Below are 22,787 nucleotides of genomic sequence, written 5' to 3'. Positions count from 1 at the left end.
TTTCGATTTTTTTGCGATTACTATAACTTGCCCTATGGGAAGTTAAAAATTGTATCCGCACGTACATACGCGCGCACACACACATACATAAACGTACACATATTTATCATACACATACACATACGTTGTGATGTATGCCAAAATGTTCAGAATGCTTGAAACGTAAATATATACAAATATTATCATTTTCAATTTTTTTTTGCGATTTCTATAACTGACCGCACCTGAGGTTAAAATCAACTTTGAACTAATTTATGTTACGTGATACTAGCAATTTTCTCGAGTGGATTTTAGCAAATTATTTAAATTTTCATCTGTACTTTTGTAAGGAAATGTTTTGGAAACTCGTTGTCAGGATATAGATGGACGGTCGGGCGAATAATAAAACAATAACAATTATAAAATGCAGAATTATCATAAGTGAAATATTAAACCGACAAAATATAGCATTACATGTATGTGCATACTATGTTACTTCTTGATAATTTCCGGCTGTGTACAACATTTTGCTCCATTATTTATCTACGCTTACTATTACACGCCTATGAAATAACAACGAAATTTATGTTATGATTATAAAATACTCCATGATGTATATACAAACGCCTGCTAGCATATTTCATTTATATTTAATTCGCATAACAGTAATTCAAATCTTGGCATCTCCAAAAATGTTCTCACGTGGTCCAGAAACACTTTTTTTGATAATATAAATATATCGACTTATAAATGTTCAATTTTGTTATGGAATTTTTTTATTGTTTAGCATACATTTATAATCCGGCACGAATTGCGGTTGTAAATTCTGTTTTATAAACCATCATATGATGAGAACCTATTATACCTTTCCCATTAATTAAATTTTTTGAGCGTGAGCTTTGCGCACTTGGAGCCACATCGATTATTTTTATTTATAAAATAATATAATAGTTCGAATTTTTATATTAAAAATGCCAAATTATTAACTTCCCGTAGGGTAAGTTATAGTAATCGCAAAAAAATAGAAAATTAAAATTATTGCATATCTTTACGGTTCAAAGCCTTCTGAACATTTTGGCTTACTTTTGAGTAAATAGATACAGTGTGGATACAATTTTTCCACTTTAGAAAAGACGATTTCGGGAGCACGGATTAACCGATTTGATTGATTCAAAAGATATTCGATTCCTATTGATGGGTAGACGTGCTGATTAGTCAACTCAATACGTTGGTGGCACTTTTTTTAGTTTTGTGTTATTTTAGGAAAAATTTGTTCGAATGCATACAAATTTTATTATATCATTAGAAAGCTAATAAAATTATCTATAAATCTGTATATAACAATTGATATTTATTAGAACAAAATAATATTTAAAAATATCTCTAAACATAAAAATTGTATAAATTTCATCTGTATTGACATTCTGGTGCAGTTAATAAGAACGTTGGTGACACTTTTTTAGTTTTGTGTTATTTTATTAAAAATTTGTTTGAATGCATACAAATGTTATTATATCATTAAAAAGCTAATAAAATTATCTATTAATCTGTATATAACAATTGATATTTGCTAGAACAAAATAATATTAAAAAAAATCGCTAAACATAAAAATTGTAAGTATTTCATTTGTATTGACATTCTAGTGCAGGATCGTTGAAATACCAATTATTATCCATAGATTATGGGAACATATCTCATTTCAGGAGTTCAGTTAATGGAAGTTTAAAGTATGATTTTTGTGATAAATAAGGTAGTGCAGGCCTTAAAGATCTGTTTAAAGTCCCATCATCAATATCTCAAAAAAGCAAAGTACAGATATTTTTAATGATACTACTTTAAAGTAGAATGCAAAAGATGTGTAACCAATCATCACCTTAATCTTTGGAAGTCGATATCAGGAGATAAACGATTTGACTTTGCTTATGACTTAATTACAAGATTTTTTTTTTAATTACCAATCATCATCCATAGATTATGAGAACAGAATAGTCTGTGATCTAAGTTTAGGAGTTTAGTCAATTAATGGAAATTTCAAGTATGATTTGTATGTTAAATAAGGTAGAGCAGGTCTTAAAGATCAATGTGTAAAAAGTCCCACCATCACCAAATCTCCAAAATAAGCAAAGTATAGATATTTTTTATGATACTATTTTAAAGTAGAAGGCAAAAGATGGGTAACCAACCATCATCTTAATTTTTGGAAATCGATATCAGGAGGTAAACGATTTTACTTTGCTTATGACTTAATTACCAACTCTTAGTTTAAAAAAATACAAATTACCATCCATAGATTATGGGAACAGAATATAGTCTTTGATCCAAGTTTAGGAGTTTAGTTAATTAATGGAAGTTTCATGTATGATTTGTATGATAAATAAGGTAGAGCAGGTCTTAAAGATCCATGTGTAAAAAGTCCCACTATCACCAAATCTCCAAAACAAGCAAAGTATAGATATTTTGATGATACTATTTCAAAGTAGAAGGCAAAAGATGTGTAACCAACCATCACCATAATTCTTTGTCGATATCAGGATATCAGGAGATAAATGGAAATGTATCAATATTCATACCAAAAGCTTTTTTTTGTTTGTAGTTTTTTTGCTCTTGAGCTCTTGTATTTAGTTTATGATACCTGAATATAATTTTCAAGTATAGGTTATTTAAATGTTTTGTAAGGTGTATTGTTATTTCTAAGTTAGTTTTCTAAACTTTCAGTTTTTTAAAATAAATTTTTCTATCAAACCAAATTATTAACGAATATATTCTCTTTTTCCAGACGGATAGCGAAGTAGCATGCGAAGAAGCGGCTCGGCTGACCGCGGAGGCGATGCAATGCGCCGAAGAGGAATCGATGTCGTACTGCGAGTACCACGACGTGCCGCCTCCGCCTGACGGAGGTTACGGTTGGGTTGTCGTTTTCGCCTCATTTATGTGCAACATGATCGTAGATGGCATCGCTTACACATTCGGCGTTTTTCTTGGCGAATTCGTTCTGTATTTCGGAGAAGGCAAAGGAAAGGTTGCATGGGTTGGCAGTCTTCTGTCTGGAATGTACCTGAGTGCTGGTGAGTTTAACATAATAGTTGCAAATCATTTGGATGATCTTCGAGGATCATCTAAACTCACTTGCCAAAGAACTATGTCACCAGGGCAAGATTAAACAAGAAATTCATATTACATTAAATCATGCCAATTTTCAAAATCTCTGATAGTGGTCAGAAGATTTTGTATTTTAAAGTCATTTTTTTCTACAGTTTTACTTGTTGTCCTTGTGTTTCAGGACAGGTGTAAAAATTACTATATAATAAAAAAGTGAGTAAAAGTAACATTAATAGACCGATTCTGCCGCACAACAGACCAATGTTATTGCAAGGCTATGTTATGAAGAACTTTCTATACTAATTATTGACAAAAGCCATGTGGTAGCTGTGCAGTCAGGCGCTTTTCTGAATGTCAGATAGAAAACGTAACCTAGAAACCGCACAAATATCAAAAAACAATCTTAGATAACAAGATCTTTCTGACCCAGCTTCATAACAAACAAGTGATATTCCAGTTTATGTGTAAAACGCCTGAATACACAGCAAATACATGACATTTTGACAATATGATTCAGTAGCGTAATATATGGAAGTTGGAGCGTAACATGGCCTTGCCATACCATTGGTCTGTTGTGTGGCAGAACCGGCCCAAAAATTTTAAGATTTTTTCCAGATCTACCTATCATTAATTTTAAGGTTATTTAGCCATTTTTTTACCTGAGAAGTATGTGCTCTTTAAGCCGAGTCATGTGATTCTGTGAAATGTCACAATTATGTATGTAACATGATTATATTTGAAATATCCTACTCCTTGTAAAATGAATTAGAATAGGAGATATAAATTTAACCATTTAACCATTTTTCTTGACAACCTATGCGTACGCCTATAGCCGACATACAGTGTATCGAAATAATTGAAAATTGTAATTTTTTATTGTGGTTTTTAGTTTTTCAGAAGTGTTATTTTCTAGTTTTTAACTATATTTTTATAATGATTGGAAAATTTTAAAATATTTTGTGTAATAAATACTTGGGCGGCGTCTCGTACAGCAGGGTCATTTCTGCAGAAAACATTCCCGTTGCGAAAGGATTAAAGCAGCTTTGATTATTGTAAAGAAACTAATTTTTATATGGTGTGTCTTTATCACTTCAATAACATTGAATGGATTAAGTGATATATTATACTTGTTCTTATTTTCTTAGACAAATCAATTTTATTTCATCTATCAAGAATCCGTACCTGTTTCCATTTCAAATCAGAAATTTTATCCGCTTTCAAGAACACAAGACTTGTAACAATATTATTGAATTGTTCCTCACATTTCTGTCCAATATTAAAGAAAATTGGCATTCTAAAGAAAATTAATTAAAAGTGATTTGTGGGATACTATCAAAGTGTTGGCACGCATTAGTCATAATATGTTTGCATTATTGATTTGAATGCGGCATGTGGGGTCAATCACATTGGGAAAACCAGCAAAACTATGGCTCCAACATTTATGTCTACATAGTATAATGAGCCCGTATTTGCCCATATTGAGTTATTAAAATCTAAAACAATAATTTTAGGTATTTTTGCGTTTGAAGAGCTTCTGCTCGGTCGATAATCTTAAAAGCATACCTTAAAAAGTATGGACGCATTTACTTCTGTATCTATGTCTTATACATTTACGTACTTGCCTGTGTAAAATTCACTATTATATATGTATTGGAAAGAACCAATTTGAGTTGTTCAAAAAGTACTAGTATTTTTTTGAATATGCAAAATTCGGTTCAAAAACTGCAATTTTTTATCAAAAAACATATTAACCCTTTCCACTCGAATGCCGCCGCTCCGCCTCGCAATTCGCGAGTAGATAGGGTTAATAATATGCAAATATTTTTATCACCAAATTGTTGTACCAATAAATAAGAATACTCAGAACATCAGTAAAATTCACATTGAAAATTATAAGATTTGAATATAATTATTGCCGGAAAATTTAAAAAGTTGTATTTGTTTTAGGTAATTATATTAAGTCACCAAAATACAAAATATTTTGGTAGCATGTAAACATTGTAATGAAAATATTAGTTAAGTAAATAATTTTCCTTATTGGCTTGTTTTGATCATAGGTATCGAAGTTTTCAAAATTAAAAAAATACATACAATAAATTTTATTATTTGAAAATACGTATGTTTTTAGAATTCCATAATTTTCTAACAACGTATACTAATAATATACTACTACTATACAATACGTATCAAATATAGTTTTGATTTTGTATATATAGCTTCGTTTGGCAGTGTTTTTTATTATTTTTATGTAGATATTTTCATTACCAACAGCGAAATTATCAGTATATTCCTTATGGTCTAGGGGCTAGGCTGGCTAACCGAAAATTTCATTGTTAGAATTGGAATTTTTCAGATCCAGCATTGAATTCATATATTTGAATTGAAAATTTTCCTATTAGAACTGCTTTCCTTTCCTTTTTAGAACTGGAAGGTTTTTTAGTAGAATTTTGTTTTCGTTGTTAGAATTTGAGAGCCTCTCTCTGACAATCAGAAAGAAGGTAAAGCAAGTTTCCATCTCCCATGTGGACAAGTCCATCTGATTAATTTTTCCATCTTCCATCTGATTAATTTTTACATATGTAATATTTGTTCAGGGGCTTTTTTGTGACTTATCAATTAAAGCTATAGGCCTAAAAAGTTTCAGATTCAGTCATGCAGTAGTGACATCAGTTTTTGCTTATAATATTTTTCCAAGTGAAACTAGCCCTTCCTCGTCATCGCTGCAGTCAATAAAAAGTCACTATAGAAAAATTTCTAAAGTAACCTTAAAGATGAAATAGCATTTCGTAAATTGTTTTTTTTAAGATGCAAATTTATTCTGTCAAAACAAACTGGTTAGGATGAACCAGCAGAAGCCCTGTGGTAATTTAACAGCAACCAAAACTAAACGACTTTCATGAGCTGTTGTGCTGACTTTTTTTAATGACGAGGCAACTCAAACGGTTGCCTTATCCTGTGGTGAATTTATTATTACAACTTTCGTAATACTCAAGAATTTTTTATTGAAGCAGCAATACCGGATTAGAACTATTCACTTGGAAACACATTACTTTACTATCTATATTTTCAAGTGAAGACTGGTGTCAGGGCATCATGGTCAGAAACTCAAATAAATCAAAATAAACCAAAAACAAGCAAAATATACAAGATATTTTTGTTCTTGAAAAAGATGATGTTCTGATCAAGAACATCGGCTATCCCCCTCGACATGTGATGAATTTATTATTATAATTTTTATAATTCTGATAAATTTTTTATTGAAGCAGCACTGAGTTAGAGCTAATTTTATTCCAGCATTAGTTGCCAGCTTGATATCAAGCAGCATGATATTAAATTTTTACCCGAAATTATATATGTAAAAAAATATATTTTGCTTTTTTTGGCTTTTTTGTGACTTAGCAATTAAAGCTATAGGCATAAAATCAGGTTGGATACTCGTCTCGGGCATCCTGATGTCATGCAGTAGTGTCATTGGTTTTCACTTGATAGCAGTATGTTTCTAAATGAAAATGGCACTTCCTCGGCATTGCTGCAGCCGAGTCACCACTATTTGAATTTTTAATAAACTTATCAATAAAAATAAGACAACCGTTGTGTTGCCATCTATGAAGCTACGTCATTGAACAGTCATCATAAGACTCCTTAAGTTAGGATGAAACAAACTGGTTAGGATGAACCAGCCGTGGCCCCGTGATAAGAACGTAGATTAGCATCCACTAATTGCTAGCTTGACATCAAGTAACATGATACTAAATTTTTACTTGAAATTATATACTTAAAAAAATATATGTTGTTTTTTCGTTACTTAGCAGTTAAAGCTATAATCATAAAAAGTTTCAGGTTGGATACTCGTCTCGGGCATCCTGATGTTATGCAGTAGTGACATCGGTTTTTACTTCAATAATATAGGTAGCAATATGTTTCCAAGTGAAAATGGCACTTCCTCGGCATTGCTGCAGCCGAGTCACCACTATTTAAATTTTTAATAAACTCATCAATAAAGATAGGACAACCGTTGGGTTGCCATCTATAAAGCTACATCATTGAGCAGTCATCACAATAGCTTCAAGGACTCCTTAAGTTCTGTTAACAGAATGACAATAATTTTTGCCATATTTCAATGATAATGTGAATGTTCCTGATGGTAAATTTCTAAAATTTTCTTTGTCTCTTATTTCAGGGCCTGTGGTGTCGGCGCTGACGAATAAGTACGGCTGTAGGGCAGTTTGCATAGCGGGAAGTTTGATTGCAAGTTCTGCCTTCGTGCTCAGTACTTTCAGCGGATCAGTTACCACGCTAATGATCACGTACGGCGTCATGGGAGGTGAGTAGGAAACGAACTTAAACCGAATAGAAATGGAAAAACAATGTCTACACAAGCAAACAAATACAAATATCCTATTTGATTCTATTTAAAATCGGATCACCACCTAATTGCCTAAGTGCGTCCATTAATCACGTGATCGATTTTTTAAGGGGGTCTTCCTATGTGACGGCCTGTTTTTTAGGGATATTTTAGGACTTTTTTTCTACGACCAGTAAATATTTAGAGCTTTAAGTTTTTTATCATTTACTAACACATATTTGGACAGTATAAATATAAAATTTCAGCTAAAAATATTCAGTCAAACTAGAGTTACAGCGCTCTGAACACCCCCGCCTCGAAAAAAAGAGCTCCCACTTCCTCCACGATTCCGGCTGATCGGCTTATCTGAAAAAAAAAATAAACGGCGTTTTAATTTGTAGGCTTAAAAGCACGGAATGACCTATAATCAAATGAATATAAAAAAAATTGGATTTTTGATAGACATTTGAAATAAAAGTTGCAAATTAGGCGTTTTTTTTTTGTTTTTTGCTATAAAAAAAAATCGAAGTTTTGAAATAGTTCATTCCATGCGTTTAAATATATTGAGTGTGCCCTGTAAATTTCAAGTAATTCGGTCCAGCCGTTTCTGAGATACAATGGAGGAAAGTTTGAAAAACACAGTTTTGAGAAAAACGCGTTTAAAGTTTCAAGTCCCTTAAAAACTATTAAAATATCAACTTACTCTCAATCGGCGATGCCTGGTCCATAGAGTATTCCTTCCTCTTCCTCGTGAAACTCTTTTGAAGCAGATTGTTCAGCTCTTGAGTCAATCCTGGCTTGTTTAACGACATCACTTACGCGCCGCTCAGAACGTAAGATTCGCTTTTCATCCTGTTTTTCAACATACGCTTGGGCTTCACGACCAACAGGGCATCCCATAATCGACATAACTTTTAAATTACCTTGAAAACCTTCATTAAAGATAATAACTGCTAAGTAGCTAGCAATTTCAACAATTTTGGGACCAGAATGAAGATGTTTAGGAGCGAAAGTCCAAATCAAAGAATTCAAAGATTCGTTATTATTTTGTGTCTCTGCTCCTAAACAAACTTTGTATAAACGGATATATGAATAAAAGGGAGGCCGGGTATACAATACACAATACGGTACACATTAGGCCCGGGCTCTAACTGCCAACTCAGCGCTCCGAACCGCTCTTTCTTTTACCTGCTGTATCTTTAAAACGGCTTCGAATTTTCTAAAATCGCTTTACTACCGTATTCTAGACATGTTAAGGAAGCAATTTATGAAAAAAAATCGATTTTTTCAACCCATCACATAGGAAGACCCCCTTAAGGATTTTTGGACCCCCATTCCTCTTGGTGATACGTGGTGATATTTAAAATTGCCATAAAAAATGTTTGGATTTTTTTTTAATTCAGAGAAGAAATAAATGCACGTGATATCTTACTATACCCTGCCTCGCCCACATGATATTTCGTATTTTTTTGTCATTGCATTGAAATTGAAATACACCTAAACTGAGTTTGTCTTTTTGAGGTTTAAAATTTGAGCACGTTCTATCTTGAAACCTTTTTATATTTTTGAAGATTCCGGAAAGGTTTTATAAGATTAGAGCTCTGATTTGTAAAGATCAATAAGAAATGGCTTTGTAAAGATCCGTTGTTATCTATGTAAAGTTCAGTCTCTATCTAATTGTAAGTTGAAGAAGTGCCTAATTGTATAAAAAATTGGTGTATTTTTTAAATTAATTTTGTACCATTTGTCAACATTTCCTACATCGATATTTGATATTTTATAACAAACGAATTAATTTCGAAGAAATTACAATTATCTATATGACTTGAATGAATTTTGATTGATTGACTTTATTCTGAAGACAGGTATCGCTAACGTGAAATTTTCCACATTATTTTTGATCATGATTTCAATAACATTTTCATCCAATTAAAATTGAATGGAGAAATAATTATTTCTCTCTATTTAAAATTATAGCAAAATTTAAATTATTTTAATATCATTAAAAATTTACCATAATACACTTCTACTATCATCTTGAGAACTTCGGAATTCTTCTGTAATTCAGCAAGTCACGATACAACATCGTGTATTACATGTTTTGCCTGTTATTTTTTGACATGTAGTAATAATATGGTGCAACATAGTAAGTTTCACAATTATTTTAGGTGTAGAGTTTATGTTGAACTATTTTCAATGTTTGTGATACCCTAAATAGAAATACATATAAGTGGTATATTGTTTCGGGAAAGTTGCATGAACTTTGCGTTAGATGTAAACAATCGACATAATCAATAAGAATTTTGAAATTCATCTACAATATAAAGAAATGGCCCAGCCAATATATATAATAAATTAATCAGCACTGATCCTAACTGGCATTTTTTTAACAGTTTTCAAATTTTCAAAATCGGTTCAGCTTTTTTACGGAAATGAATTCGAAGAATTTTGTACTTTTGTGCTAATTATAAAGAAACAGCTCGGCTAATCGTCGCATATTAAAATAATCAAAGCAAAAATTTTTAAATATTTGAATTATCAACGGAATAACAAATTTTGGCTCATATATACACTTTATCCAATTTTGATATTAAACGATTCAGAATCACTTGAATCGTTGAAAAATCATGGAATTAGCAAATCAGTTTTTCTGGTGGAAACAAACTTTTGCTGCGTCAGTTAAAATACTTAAAAAATAGGCTAAAATGACAAATACGTAGCGAATTTTTTTTATGAATTTTAATTGTGCTCAAAATTTTATTAACCAAATTTTATATTTTACCTTCATTGAGAATGATAACAGACGATGCTAATTTTTTAACTTCCCGTAGGGTAAGTTATAGTAATCGCAAAAAAATCGAAAATGAAAATTTTTATATATCTTTACCTTCACTTTTACTTTACGTTTCAGAGGTTTCTGAATATTTTGGTATACCTTAAAAAAATGGATGTATGTGTGTGTATGTGTGTGCGTGTGTTCGGATACAAATTTGCGTCGACGATTTCGGGAACACGGATGAAGCGATTTGAATAATTCAAAAAACATTCGATTCGTATTGATAAGGAGACGTGCTGATTAGTTTTTGGCAAAGGCAGGTCTAGCCGTTCCAAAGATATGGGGCAAAAAGTTCCAAAAACGGTAACTCAGTTTTTAAGAGAACGGAGCGTCTGATTTGAATAATTCAAAAAACATTTTACTTGTATTAACAAGATGAAGAACTAAAATTTTCATAAAGGCAGGTCTAGCGGTTTCGGAGATCTAGTAAAAAAAAGTAAAAAAAATGCCATCTGGCGGTCAAAAATGATCATTAGATATATGCACATCAAATTATCAGATTTTTATTTGTATAGAGATTTTAATAATAAGTATAAATTTTGTTTACATTCCTATGGGTTCCGTATCAATGCTTATCCGTTAGACGGCGGCGCGGCGCTTACGCGCATCGATATTTTGTCTCTATGCAGTTAAAGCAGTACGATTGCTTTGAAAAAAAGTTCAAAATATTTCAAAATACACTTTTCTTCAAAAAATCATTAATTTTAAAAAAAAGAGCAAATTTTTGTCAAAAATTTATAGTTTCTCAAAAATCTAATTTTTCAGAGTAATTTTTTTCAAAAATGTTAATCTTTTAAAAAAATAATAATTTTTGGTACGGGAAGTTCTAGCAATTTGCCTTAAGGCACGATGCCATGCGACTCACGAGTTCGTTTTTTTTTCGAAATGCAATAATATGTATAATTGGTACCTACTTATCAAGAATATGTGACTTGTTTACCAGAAAGAAAAAATGTCCTCTTTTACTATAATATTTACTATTGTGAAAATTGTGCAGTGCCTATATGCATCATCGCACATTTCAAATTTTACTACGCTGAACAAAATTTCTAACAAATAAAGCTTAAAAACATCTACTTTTATACAATTTTACACCTAAATATGCAATTGAGAAAAAAACATGATATGGGCGTTCTTCATCTTATATATAAAAATGGAGCTCTCGATCAAATGATCCGGTAAAACTCGAAAACGGCTAAACCGATTTGGCCAGTCTTAGTCTTGAAAAATTCGTGCCAATCCAGAGAAGGTCGGAAAGGTGAGATAATATTTCGAAATCGCGTAGAAACTTTACATTTTTAATTTGAAAATTGTTGTAGAAGCGTAATTTAAATAAAACAATGGACGGTGGCTAATACGTGAAATGTCAAACGTTTTTGACAGATGATGTTCAATTACGTTCAATAGGATGTTTTACATGAATATTATTTAATTATGATTAAATTGTAGTAAGTAGTTTTGTTCGTATTTATATTTATACGCAAAAACGTTATTAAACTGATTGCAAGTATTACTAGAGACTCAAAATATCAACTTTTTTTAAATATTAATATGAAAATGCACTTTTTGCATATTTTTCTTAAACACGGTGCTCGGATCTGTATAATTATATACTCATTGGTATTTATAAAACATTTCCTGGGTTATATTATTTTTTATTTATGTTATTTAAATTCAGAACCTAAATTTGGTATCGATCAAAGGGACATTTCGTCGAATAACATTTTCCCAGTTATAATTTCCCAGAATTTATCGAAGAATAGATAGTAATATATGAAGGTCCGGGGTTAAAAAGGTCCACCGCCAACAATATTTGAAAGTAGAGGGAACAAGATGTATGACCAGCTATAACCTTGATTCTCATGATCCTGCTATCGGGAGATAAATGGTAATCTTTGAAAATCCATAATAAAAGTTATTTCATTAAATGTTACTTGAAACTTTTCAAAAAGCAGGTCAAAGAAGAATACTTAATTAATTTTCTATCTCTCCTCGCATAAATTTGAAAATTTTGTATAAGTTCAGTAGTATTATTTACAATTATACACAAAATCCAGAATCCAAAAAGAATCTGAAAAACTTAAAACGTAATCAATAAGTCGAAAGACCAAAAAAGACTTGGATTGGATTATACCATGTTTTCTATAGAAAGTGTATAAAACTTCCAGTTTGATTGTATTGACAAAATATAGACAAACTAATGGGGATTATTGTTTTCATAGTACCTCATTGTATATAGCATTCAAACAACACATCCTTATACACTCAAAGTATTCATATTTTTGATTCTCTAGAAATTGTTTAGAATATACCTTACTTAGCAAAACAACCGGGTCATCTAGTATTTTTATAATACCTAAATAAGTTAATATTAAGATTCCAATTTATTCATTATTTTTATCTTTTCCAGGCATTGGATTCGGTCTGATTTACTTACCAGCTGTCGTTTGCGTCGGTTATTACTTCGAGACGAAACGTTCTTTAGCGACAGGTATTGCGGTATGCGGTTCCGGTTTCGGTACCTTCACTTTCGCACCTTTGGCCACGTTGTTGCTGGAACACTTCGACTGGAGAGGTGCCAATCTCATATTGGCTGGACTCATCCTCAATTGCGCAGTATTCGGAGCTATGATGAGGCCACTGGTTTATCCTAAGGTAATAAAATAATAAATTGTCTAGGTTATCATAAACGTAAGTTTCTACTGGTATGTACTACTGCCAGTGGTACAGCTACATTGATTCTTGTTCTATCAGGTTGTCCCAAAAATTGGTAATGAACCAAATATAACAATTTATAAGCTGCTTAAATATAATTTCTATGCTTATAATTAGCATAGTGTAATTGTATTTTAAAAAATGTTTTTAAAATTTGGTGATGACAAACTTTGATTTAAAGAATTGCTACACAATGTTATTATTCAAAACATTTTTCACAATAGTATCACTCAATTTCTATTTTACAAATAACATAAAAATATTTCTTGTCCCCTTGTTAGCAAAAAAAAGAGTGTACACACGCGATTGAAGTACAACTCTTTTGCTATTGTACGAGATGGTATTTAAGTAAAAAATAAATACATCATATAACATATTTATATAATAATAAATTATAAATTATATATTAATAATAGCAATAAAAATATTTATAATATTCGAAAACAATAATGTAATTAAAGTCATACTTCAAATATGACATGATCGGTTTGTCATTGTAATTAGCATTTAGAAATGAGCCTTTAATAGAGAAATGAAGTAATTGCTAATTAATAAATTATATAATATTCGTTCACAGAGTGGATTATGTTAAACAACTCCTATTGTTTTCACAATTTCACTCATCATATAATTGTGTTTGAAGAACTTCATGTTATTAAAATTAACATACATTCATTGACTACTTGTATTTTTTTTTTTTCGCTGGCGATATAATCTCATGCTTTGAGCAGCTGTAATATCTGTCTTGCATACAAAAATATTTTCCATTTTAATAACTTCAAAGATTTATAGAAACTACGAATAATATAGAAATTATTTCAATAAACTAGTAATGTTTCATTTGTTTTATTATTTTCATTATAATTATTTACGGGGGACAGGGTAAAATATTCTTCTAATTCAGGCAATTTTTATTAAATTAAGATTTGTACTACGATGTAACCTTAAAATCTAATGACATTCTGATCTCTTCGTTGATGTACAACGAAAGATCTCTATTCACTCGACACGACGACTAATCACAATCGACCCGTATAGAAATGATTTCACCGAGAACGAATGACGAACAGTTCCGGCGTAACGCAACTTCCGCTACATTTTCACAGATGTACTCTCTAGTCGCGCCTAAAGAAGTTTTACTTCAAAATATTCATTTGCTATTAATAAATTTGCCACATTATGTGGAATAATAACCCTGATTTCCATCATCTCGTAAACCACCAGGTCTCCCAGATTCGGCATCCAATTTGGTCAGCCTGATCCCAAGCATTAGCGACATCAATTTTTACTTGGAAATATAGAGAGCAATATGTTACCTGCCTTAATAAAAATTCATCCTTATTACAGAAATTCTAATGAAAATCTATATGGGTTGCCATCTATAAATTCCACTTAGTTAGTTATTTCAAATCCTAACAATAGCTTATAGGACCTATAAGTTCTGATCTCTATTCGAATCATATGTATAAAAAATTAGGCTTACAAGAAATTGTATTATTAACCCTTTCCACTCGCGAATTGCAACATTTATTTGTATAATGCCGCCGACGGCATCCGAATGGAAAGGGTTAGTTTTTGTTTTTACATTAACATGATATTATTTTTGACTTATTATTCTGTGTATAACCAAAATAAAAAAATGTGTGTCAATAGTGCTCTGTTATTAATATCAAATTTCTCTCGAACTCGTCCTGAAAATCTGTAACGTGGTCGGTATATTAATATTTCGATTACATTCGACTCTATGTCAATACTTGTATATTTAAGTTCCATGAGCATCAGCGAACAATTTCCCTTTGATTCAATTGATCCATTAAATCATATCATTCCAAGTTCATTAGCCTGTTAAGTTTCAAGATCACTTCACCGATTTCACGTCTGAAAGCTTTCAATTTGCTGTCGAACTAAATATATCGGCTTTTCGCATTGTCTTGAACAAATAAAGCACCACTTATTTGAATTTGATAATGAGTTTTAAAATTACTCTATGCGAAAAGCTTTGTGATATTTTTTTTATTTATTTTCTAATTGTTGTGAATAAAATGTTGAAGGCTGTAGATCATCCGTTCTATATCAGTTTACCAATTCTGTCTTCTTTAATAAGTTAAGTCTGATACTCTTAAGTTATATTTAAACCTCACACCCATACTAGCAATATTTTTTATTACTATTTCCTAAATCGACGAATGAGTATATTTGATGTTTTATCGATTTTTTCCAGCAATCCAATGTGAAGCCGCTGTTGCAACGCATGGCCGAAGAAAAGCGTTTCCAAATGGAACGAGGTTCGATTGGCGGTTCTTATTTCATGGTACAACTACCCGATGGAAGCATGGAAAAACGCATGAAAATGCCGATCAACATTGATCCTGGAGTTCATTCTAGTTTTCATTTGGACGAACTGGTAGGCATGCCCGGGACACCAATGAATAACACGTTGCACACGGTGGCCACGTTGCCAACGATTTCTGAAGCTAAAGTGCAAGAACAAAGTGGATCATCTGGAAACTCGAGCAATGGTAGTGGCGAGGGAGAAGATACTGATGCTGTTAAGAATTCAACAAGACCTGCAAGAACGGAATCTAAGGTCCGTTTTGATTTATTGGTGCATGTATTAATTTTGTGTTTTATTTATTTTTAAACGGACACGGTTATCTTTCAAGCCAAATTTATGTATTTGCTTCAATCAAAGATGTTAGATGTCATTTGAAATATAAATTGCCATAATGTAAAGAATTCATTTATGATGCACGTTGTATAATGATTTGGCTCGGATAAGATACCTTAAGGGGCACAACTAGTGTAACCGCATAAAAAAAGGCGATTTTTAGGAATTTATATTAAAAAAACTACTTTATCAATTATTTCATTTTGGGAATATATTGATACATGTTTTAAGAATACAGAGTAAAATTTTTGAAGAAGAAAATTAAATATTTTTTAAGTTATCGTCGATCTCCAAGGGCGCGACAAAAAAAGGCCCTTCACTGCTGCAGTGAATCCGGCCTTCTACGTGGATGAAATTAAAAAAAAAAATCTCGTTAAACTAAATAATATTGCGCGTTAAACTAGATAATCAAAAATTGACAAAATGCAACGTTTTTTTAAAAAAAAGTCGTATTTTACCCAAAATTTTGGTCGTTTTTGGACTGCCAAAATTCGATTTTTGATTCAATCAAAAAATTGATAGTTCATTTTACGGAGAACTATATATAGAACATGTAAAAAAAAATTGATAGTGATCGGATCATTAGTTTTTGAGTAATCGCTGCAGCAAATTCGGAAAATGCTGTTTCGAGAAAAACGCGTTTAAAGATAAAATGATCGGTATACTATATACTATATATATACTCCTTAAATGGCTGTGAATCAAAAACTATTTAAGATATCGATTTAAAATTTTGGTATGTTATTTTTAATGGTATAACCTATCGAAATATGGAAAAATTGAAAATTGGATTTTTTGAAAATTTCACACTAGTTGTGCCCCTTAACATCAAGGCGTTCTTCATTGTAAATGTTAATCGCAATTTAATCACCATATACTTTCTAAATTTCATTGAAATAGCATGAATTTGAATCATTTATACGTGGTTATATATGTGAATCTATTGCAATTTGATCAGATTCACCAACATGCAATCAAGTTCATCTAACGGGTCACTTGAACCGGGGATGGCTTAACGCGCATTCAGGAATTTTACCGGTAATTTAGTGTCGAGCATTGAGAACAAATAATTTCGAAGATATAAAGATACTCTATTCCAGCTTTGACATATAAAATTGGCGTTTATAGATAGTCCTTATCAATCAATTAATGTGAATCTAATATACCTTTGCACTAAGAACGTTATCCAGCAGGTCAAGAGATCTCAACCAGCTCTGTTTTTTAAGGAACAAAAACTGCCACATTTTATTTGACCACTCGATTTTGTCTCGATACTCTTTAGGTCCGAAAATTCCTGAGTGCGCTCCATCAACCGAAAATGGTTCGCTCCGTCATTCGCATCATGCTCATCTATCCGTAACGCAGATCATTTGCTTGTCTCTGCTGCAGTACACGTCTGGTGATATAATTGAGTGACGTGTGAAGTGTTTACCACCCAGGCCGGCGATCAAGAGTTCCCGACCACGAGGGCCGGAGCAATGCCGAGGAATGCATCCCAGCCCGCTTTCACAACCCATCACCAAGGCTTGCCCAAGAATGGATCGGTGCCTACTTTCGACAGGATAAGAAAGATTTCTCAGGGCGAGCGCTTCAAGCCGTCTCTGGCTGCGATCAGGTCTAATTCGAGAGGGAATGTCAACAGCAATGGCGATGTCAGGAAGAGCATGAATCTGAGATTGTCCACATCTTCTATGATGATGGGGAGCCGAAATAACAACAGCGATGATTATGCAAGTATCACGTATTTTTAGGACCAATACACATAAATGCGTTGTATATGCTGCAATAGAAAACTTTCTTTAAAAAAATCTTATGTTATGTTTGAATATGTTGGTTTCACATTGCAACGTTTTTATGTGCACTGGACCCTAACAAATGCACATTTTGAATATAAATGTCAGATGGCATTTGCAAAAAAGTTTTAATGCAAAATCTTCATTATGTTTTTATTAAAAGCATAATGAAGATGAGTCTACAGAAATGTTCTTGATTTTATCATATAATGTTAGTCTTCTTAAAGTCGCTCGCTTTTCCACATAAAACCTGATCGGGTTCAATATTGGTCAACTTATTTGTTACATGTATCATATTATGCCGCGTTTCCTACTATGGTCGTATAATTTTATTGTCTTTGTTCTATTTTGGTGTCGTAATATGTGATTTCTTACATTTGTTTGCTATATGTGGTTTCGAATTCAATGGGAACCAAACTTGTCAATATAAGTTAAACAACGTGTTAGATCATTTATTTCTGACCAATATATGAGATATTATATCTCGATATCAATATAGCATATTTATATTTTTATAACGAATTCAGGATGAAACTGCTAGTATGTTTACCTCAAAAACATCATTGGCAAGAGAACGACCACAAATCGTGCGCCCGATGTCTCGAAAGGATATATTCTACTCAGGTTCTGTGGTAAATCTTCCAGAGTACCAGTCGCAGAAGTCTTTGACGAACTATCGTAATTCGGTGGTGTCTTTGCCGAGATACGCTAGGGATATGAGAGATGGACGAGACATCGAGAAGGCTGAACGTATGTAGTAAAATTAATTTTCTTAAAAATTAGAGCACTATTTATTTTACTACAATTTAATTTAAAATATAGTTGATAACATACCAAACAATATACATTATTTATGTGTACATATTTATTACAGAGTACGATCTATGTCCATGTTTGGTTATTCCGGAATCTTTCAAGAGCGCCTTGGCGACAATGATGGATTTCTCCCTTTTGAAAGACCCTGTATTTATGCTAATTGGAATTTCTAATGTTTTTGGAATGGCTGGACTCTATGTACCTTTCGTTTACCTCGTTGACGCAGCCGTTCTTGATGTAAATATTTTTATAGATTTTTGTACTAAGTTATTGATACTCTGGCAAAAACAAACTGTATTCAATCCTTTCGCTACGGCAGTGTTTTCTGCAGAAGACATTGCTATACGGAACAGCAAGGCACCCAGTAGCGCTATTGAACGAACCAGGCGCAAAACATATTTTTATATTTTAAGATGTATTTATAAACAAAACTAGTTAGTACTGGCATTTTGCCTTGAGGCAAGTTACATGAACTTCCCGATATGTGTAAATAATCGACTTAATCAATAAAAAAATAATTAATTTATGAGTTAACGAACGAACGCGTTAACTCGGAGTATTTTCTGAAAGCAAATTTTCACAATTAACACTTTATTACAAGAAAACTCTACGATCTCTACCAAAAACTAACAAGCACGATTTCCAACCAATATCTTTCGAACGGTTTTTGAATTTTCAAAATCGATTCAGAATTGCGGGCTAAAACCTGGACGAAAAAATTTTCACTTTTCTACTGTTTATAAAGAAACGGCTCGGCCGATTATCGCACAAAATTGAAAAACGATAGTCCTCATCGAGATACATCGAATGGCTTTTAAATTTTTGAAATCGGTACAGCCGGTTTTGAGAAAACGTCGATTTACGGCAAAAAATCTGTTCACATACACGCATACTTTTCGAAATTTGGTCTCATTCGATTCAGAATAGCTTGAAACGTCGAGAAAATATAAAATTAGCGAATAAGATTTTTTTTATGAAAACATAAACTTCTTCTTCGAGAAGTTAAAAATATACTTCTTGGATCTAAAAATTACTAAATTAAAATGCTCAATAATTTAACTTATGATTAGAGTGACAAATCTTGAAGTGAAGATCAACGTGAAGTCGTCTAAAGGCGACACCCGTACACACAAAGCATCGTGCGGATGTCGTCTATAGACGACGCTTATAGCGAAAGGGTTAATATATAAATACATTATAATTTATATAAATATCTAAAAATATGATTCAAATAGATACGTCCTGATTTTTATATTGCTTCATTCACATTTTTTGTTGTTCTTTACAGGGAATTGAACAGAACTCTGCATCCTTTTTGTTGTCTATAATTGGTATTACTAATACTGTGGGTCGTGTTGCCTGTGGATATGTTGCTGATTTTCCATGGGTTAACTCGTTACTGCTCAACAATATATGCCTTGTAATTTCTACTTTAGCAGTTGCAGCTACTCCATTGTGCCATACTTATACCGCGTATATAATTATGTCCGTATTCTTCGGCGTTGCAATTTGTACGTATGATTCATTTTAATTACCTAAAAATCTTAATACCGTTGGATATTAATTTTATATTTCTTTTTAGCTGGCTACATATCATTGACGTCTATTATACTGGTAGATCTATTGGGCCTTGATAAATTAACAAATGCTTTTGGTTTGCTAATATTGTTTAGAGGTGCAGCTGCCATAATTGGATCTCCTTTGGCTGGTGCTGTATATGATGCAACAAATTCATATTCGATTCCGTTTTACATGGCAGGCGCATTTTTTGCGATCTCAACTATAACAAGTTTTATGGCTCCTGCTATGAAAAGGTAATAAATGATTCGTATTAGACTTTAATACACTCATATATAAGGAGGATTTCTCATTACTAATTTTTAGTCAGAGTTTTGTAAGATTCTAGCATTAAACTAACAATTGTAGAATGAACTAGTTGTGTATGGCATCGTGCCTTAAGGCAAATTGCTCAAAAATTAGATTTTTGAGAAATTTTAAATATTTGAAAAAAAAAGACTTTTTTGGAAAAAAACTTGGATATTTTTTTTTTTTTTTTGAAATCTTTTGGAAATTTTGAACTTTTTTTCAAATCAATCGCACTGCTTTAGCTGCATAAAGACGCAATATCGAAGCGCGTAAGCGCCGCGTCGCCGTCTAACGGGCAAAAGATATTACGAAACCCATAGAAATATAAACAAAATTGATACACATTACTTATTCAAATCTCCATAAAATATTTGATAATTTGATGTGCGTGTGTCTAATGATCATTTTTTATCTTCAAATTGGCTTTTTTTTTACTTTTTTTACTGGATTTCTGAAACCGCTAGACCTGCCTTCCCAAAAATTTATCTTTAAATAATACAATTTAATTTTTTTTCATCTTGTCAATACAAGTAAAATGTTTTTTGAATTATTAAAATCGGACTCCTATTATAATAGGAATCGATTGTTTTTTGAATAATTGAAATCGGTTGAACCGTGTTCCCGAAATCGTCGACGAAAATTTGTATCCGCACACACACACACACACATTCATTTTTTTCTAAGTAAGGTATGCCAAAAAGTTCTGGAACTTTCCTTTACCTCTGGAACGTTAAGATATATAAAAAAAAATATTTTCGATTTTTTTGCGATTACTATTACTTGCCCTACGGGAAGTTAATAAATACTATCTCAAAAGCAAGCATTGTATTAAAACAATTTCCTTCAGATGCGTGAAACCACAAGATCAACCAATGTATCCTGAAGTGCTGACACCAATAGATGAAGATGAAGAGGAGGAAGATGAGGATGATCCAATAACAATGGTCCCACGAATTGTAGAAACATGTCCCAGTCCTATGGGGCAACCAGAAGAAACCTTACCAAGAAACAATTCATCCCCACGAGAAATTAAACAAATTGAGTCTGTTTTGTAATATATAAAATTCGTCAATAGTTCATAAGAGATTGAATTGGTGTAATAATTCAGTGGGAACTGAAAAATAGAATATTGATGTGTGATATGATATATTGAAGATGTAATATTTGCAGTGTGTAGTAAATATGATCTAGAAAATCAAAGTCTGATGGTCTTCAAATAATATACATGATGTATTCTGTCTTCCACCCGGATAGGATGGCTTTGGTTTGTATTTTTGTTTTATATTATTATTAAGAATATTTTACCTTAGATTGTTAATATATTGTAATTATGTACATGTATTTTAATAGTTTTATTATATAATGTATAGATTTTGATATTGAGCATAGATTAGTTTTATTTATTTTTACTAGTACACTGCAAAGATTATTGTGGGTGGATTCACAAATATTTTTTTACAAAATCAATTAAAGTATTTGAAGAACAAATTGATATATAAGATGTTAGTAATATAATAAAACTAGATTCTAGTTAGAAATAAATAGTGATCCTACATAAAATATAGCTTTTGCATTTATGTAAATTTGATATATTGAGTCAAGTTCTATTGCTAGAAGTAGAATTATCTATTCTTTATATATTTTTATAAATATTGTAATACGCATTAAATATTAATATCTAAACTATTAACAAATGTTGATAGCGCTTGTCTAATAAAATCGGATTTAAGATTTTTTATAAAGGATGCTCAGGTAAAGTGAAATAAGTATTGTGGATGTATCATAACGTAGTAGTGTACAGTTTTTGTTTTGTGTCCATAAGAAGCTCACATCAATAACAATATTTGATGTAAGTAAATCACATGATTAGAATAAGTTTGATATGATGAATTGAATCACATACATACATCGCAGCCTTGTAGTTGCTCATATCACAACTTTAAGTAATGGATTTGATGTCCTGTAAATGATTCATTCCTCAATATTTTTTCATGTTGAAGGTTAGCTGCACAATGTGAATATAGCTGTAAGTTTGCCTAAGCTAAGGCAACTACAAACTTGGCAGGAGTTAAAGTTTTTCTTATTTGTTACTCACAGTTTGGTAGTAAGAAAAATTTTGTCTTCTAATGGTGGTAGCAATTTTGGTTCATATCATTTGTGTTGTACATCACTTAGTACAATGGCTCAGTTGATGTTTATATTTTGAAGTGTTTACAACAATTTTGGCTCATGAAATACAATTGCAGATAATAACAAGTCAGTCTCCTTAGAACATATTTTGTTATTTTAAGTGTTGGAAACTAATCATAACACGAATATAATCATGGTAAAATTTAATTGCATATATTTATTATATATATATATATATATATATATATATATATATATATATATTAAAGTATTTGGTGTTGATATATATTTTGATGAGTTATTTTGATTCGGGCAGTAACGCCTAGTAAAAGAACTAAAGCAGTTGTAAAAAGTCTTCATTTAACCAAACGTTTCGGTCTTTGTCGAGATCATCATTTAATGATGAATAAATACTGAAACTTCAGTAATTCAGAAAATTCAGTATTTAGACGCCAATAACTATGTACATACTAGAGTGTAACAAAAAAAATTGTCAACATATATATATATATGTTATTAGCCTGAAATAATATCTATTA

The 22,787-nt window shown here is 31.7% G+C and overlaps 1 protein-coding gene across 3 annotated transcripts; it reads left to right on the top strand.

The window, feature by feature from the left end:
• Positions 1-2,761: 2,761 nt before the first annotated feature.
• On the top strand, positions 2,762-21,499 carry LOC113377875 (monocarboxylate transporter 14). 3 transcript variants are annotated; one of them, XM_026618316.1, is made up of 10 exons: positions 2,762-3,045; positions 7,260-7,403; positions 12,671-12,915; positions 15,197-15,562; positions 17,083-17,373; positions 17,964-18,186; positions 18,311-18,489; positions 19,541-19,763; positions 19,835-20,066; positions 20,966-21,499. In XM_026618316.1, exons 1-10 carry the CDS (start codon positions 2,808-2,810, stop codon positions 21,171-21,173), a joined length of 2,349 nt encoding a protein of 782 aa, XP_026474101.1. In that variant the 5' UTR covers positions 2,762-2,807; the 3' UTR covers positions 21,174-21,499. The 3 variants fall into 3 exon arrangements, with proteins under 3 accessions (XP_026474101.1, XP_026474102.1, XP_026474103.1); XM_026618317.1 differs by having other exon boundaries at positions 17,083-17,384; positions 17,978-18,186; XM_026618318.1 differs by lacking the exon at positions 17,083-17,373.
• The last annotated feature ends 1,288 nt before the right edge of the window (positions 21,500-22,787 follow it).

Source organism: Ctenocephalides felis, unplaced genomic scaffold, assembly GCF_003426905.1.
Source record: "Ctenocephalides felis isolate EL2017-DRISC unplaced genomic scaffold, ASM342690v1 CF-g0.4_SCAFFOLD_01886, whole genome shotgun sequence".
NCBI classification, from domain to species: Eukaryota; Metazoa; Arthropoda; class Insecta; order Siphonaptera; family Pulicidae; genus Ctenocephalides; species Ctenocephalides felis.
Note: the sequence above shows the minus strand (reverse complement) of the source record. Positions and strands in the feature narration are given on the sequence as shown.

Bases quoted from the DNA above. Each gene is read 5' to 3' on its own strand.
- LOC113377875 (XM_026618316.1), top strand. From the start codon at position 2,808: ATGCAATGCGCCGAAGAGGAATCGATGTCGTACTGCGAGTACCACGAC. The intron at 3,046-7,259 runs GTGAGTTTAACA...CTCTTATTTCAG, and splicing joins TGGAATGTACCTGAGTGCTG to GGCCTGTGGTGTCGGCGCTG. The intron at 7,404-12,670 runs GTGAGTAGGAAA...TATCTTTTCCAG, and splicing joins CACGTACGGCGTCATGGGAG to GCATTGGATTCGGTCTGATT.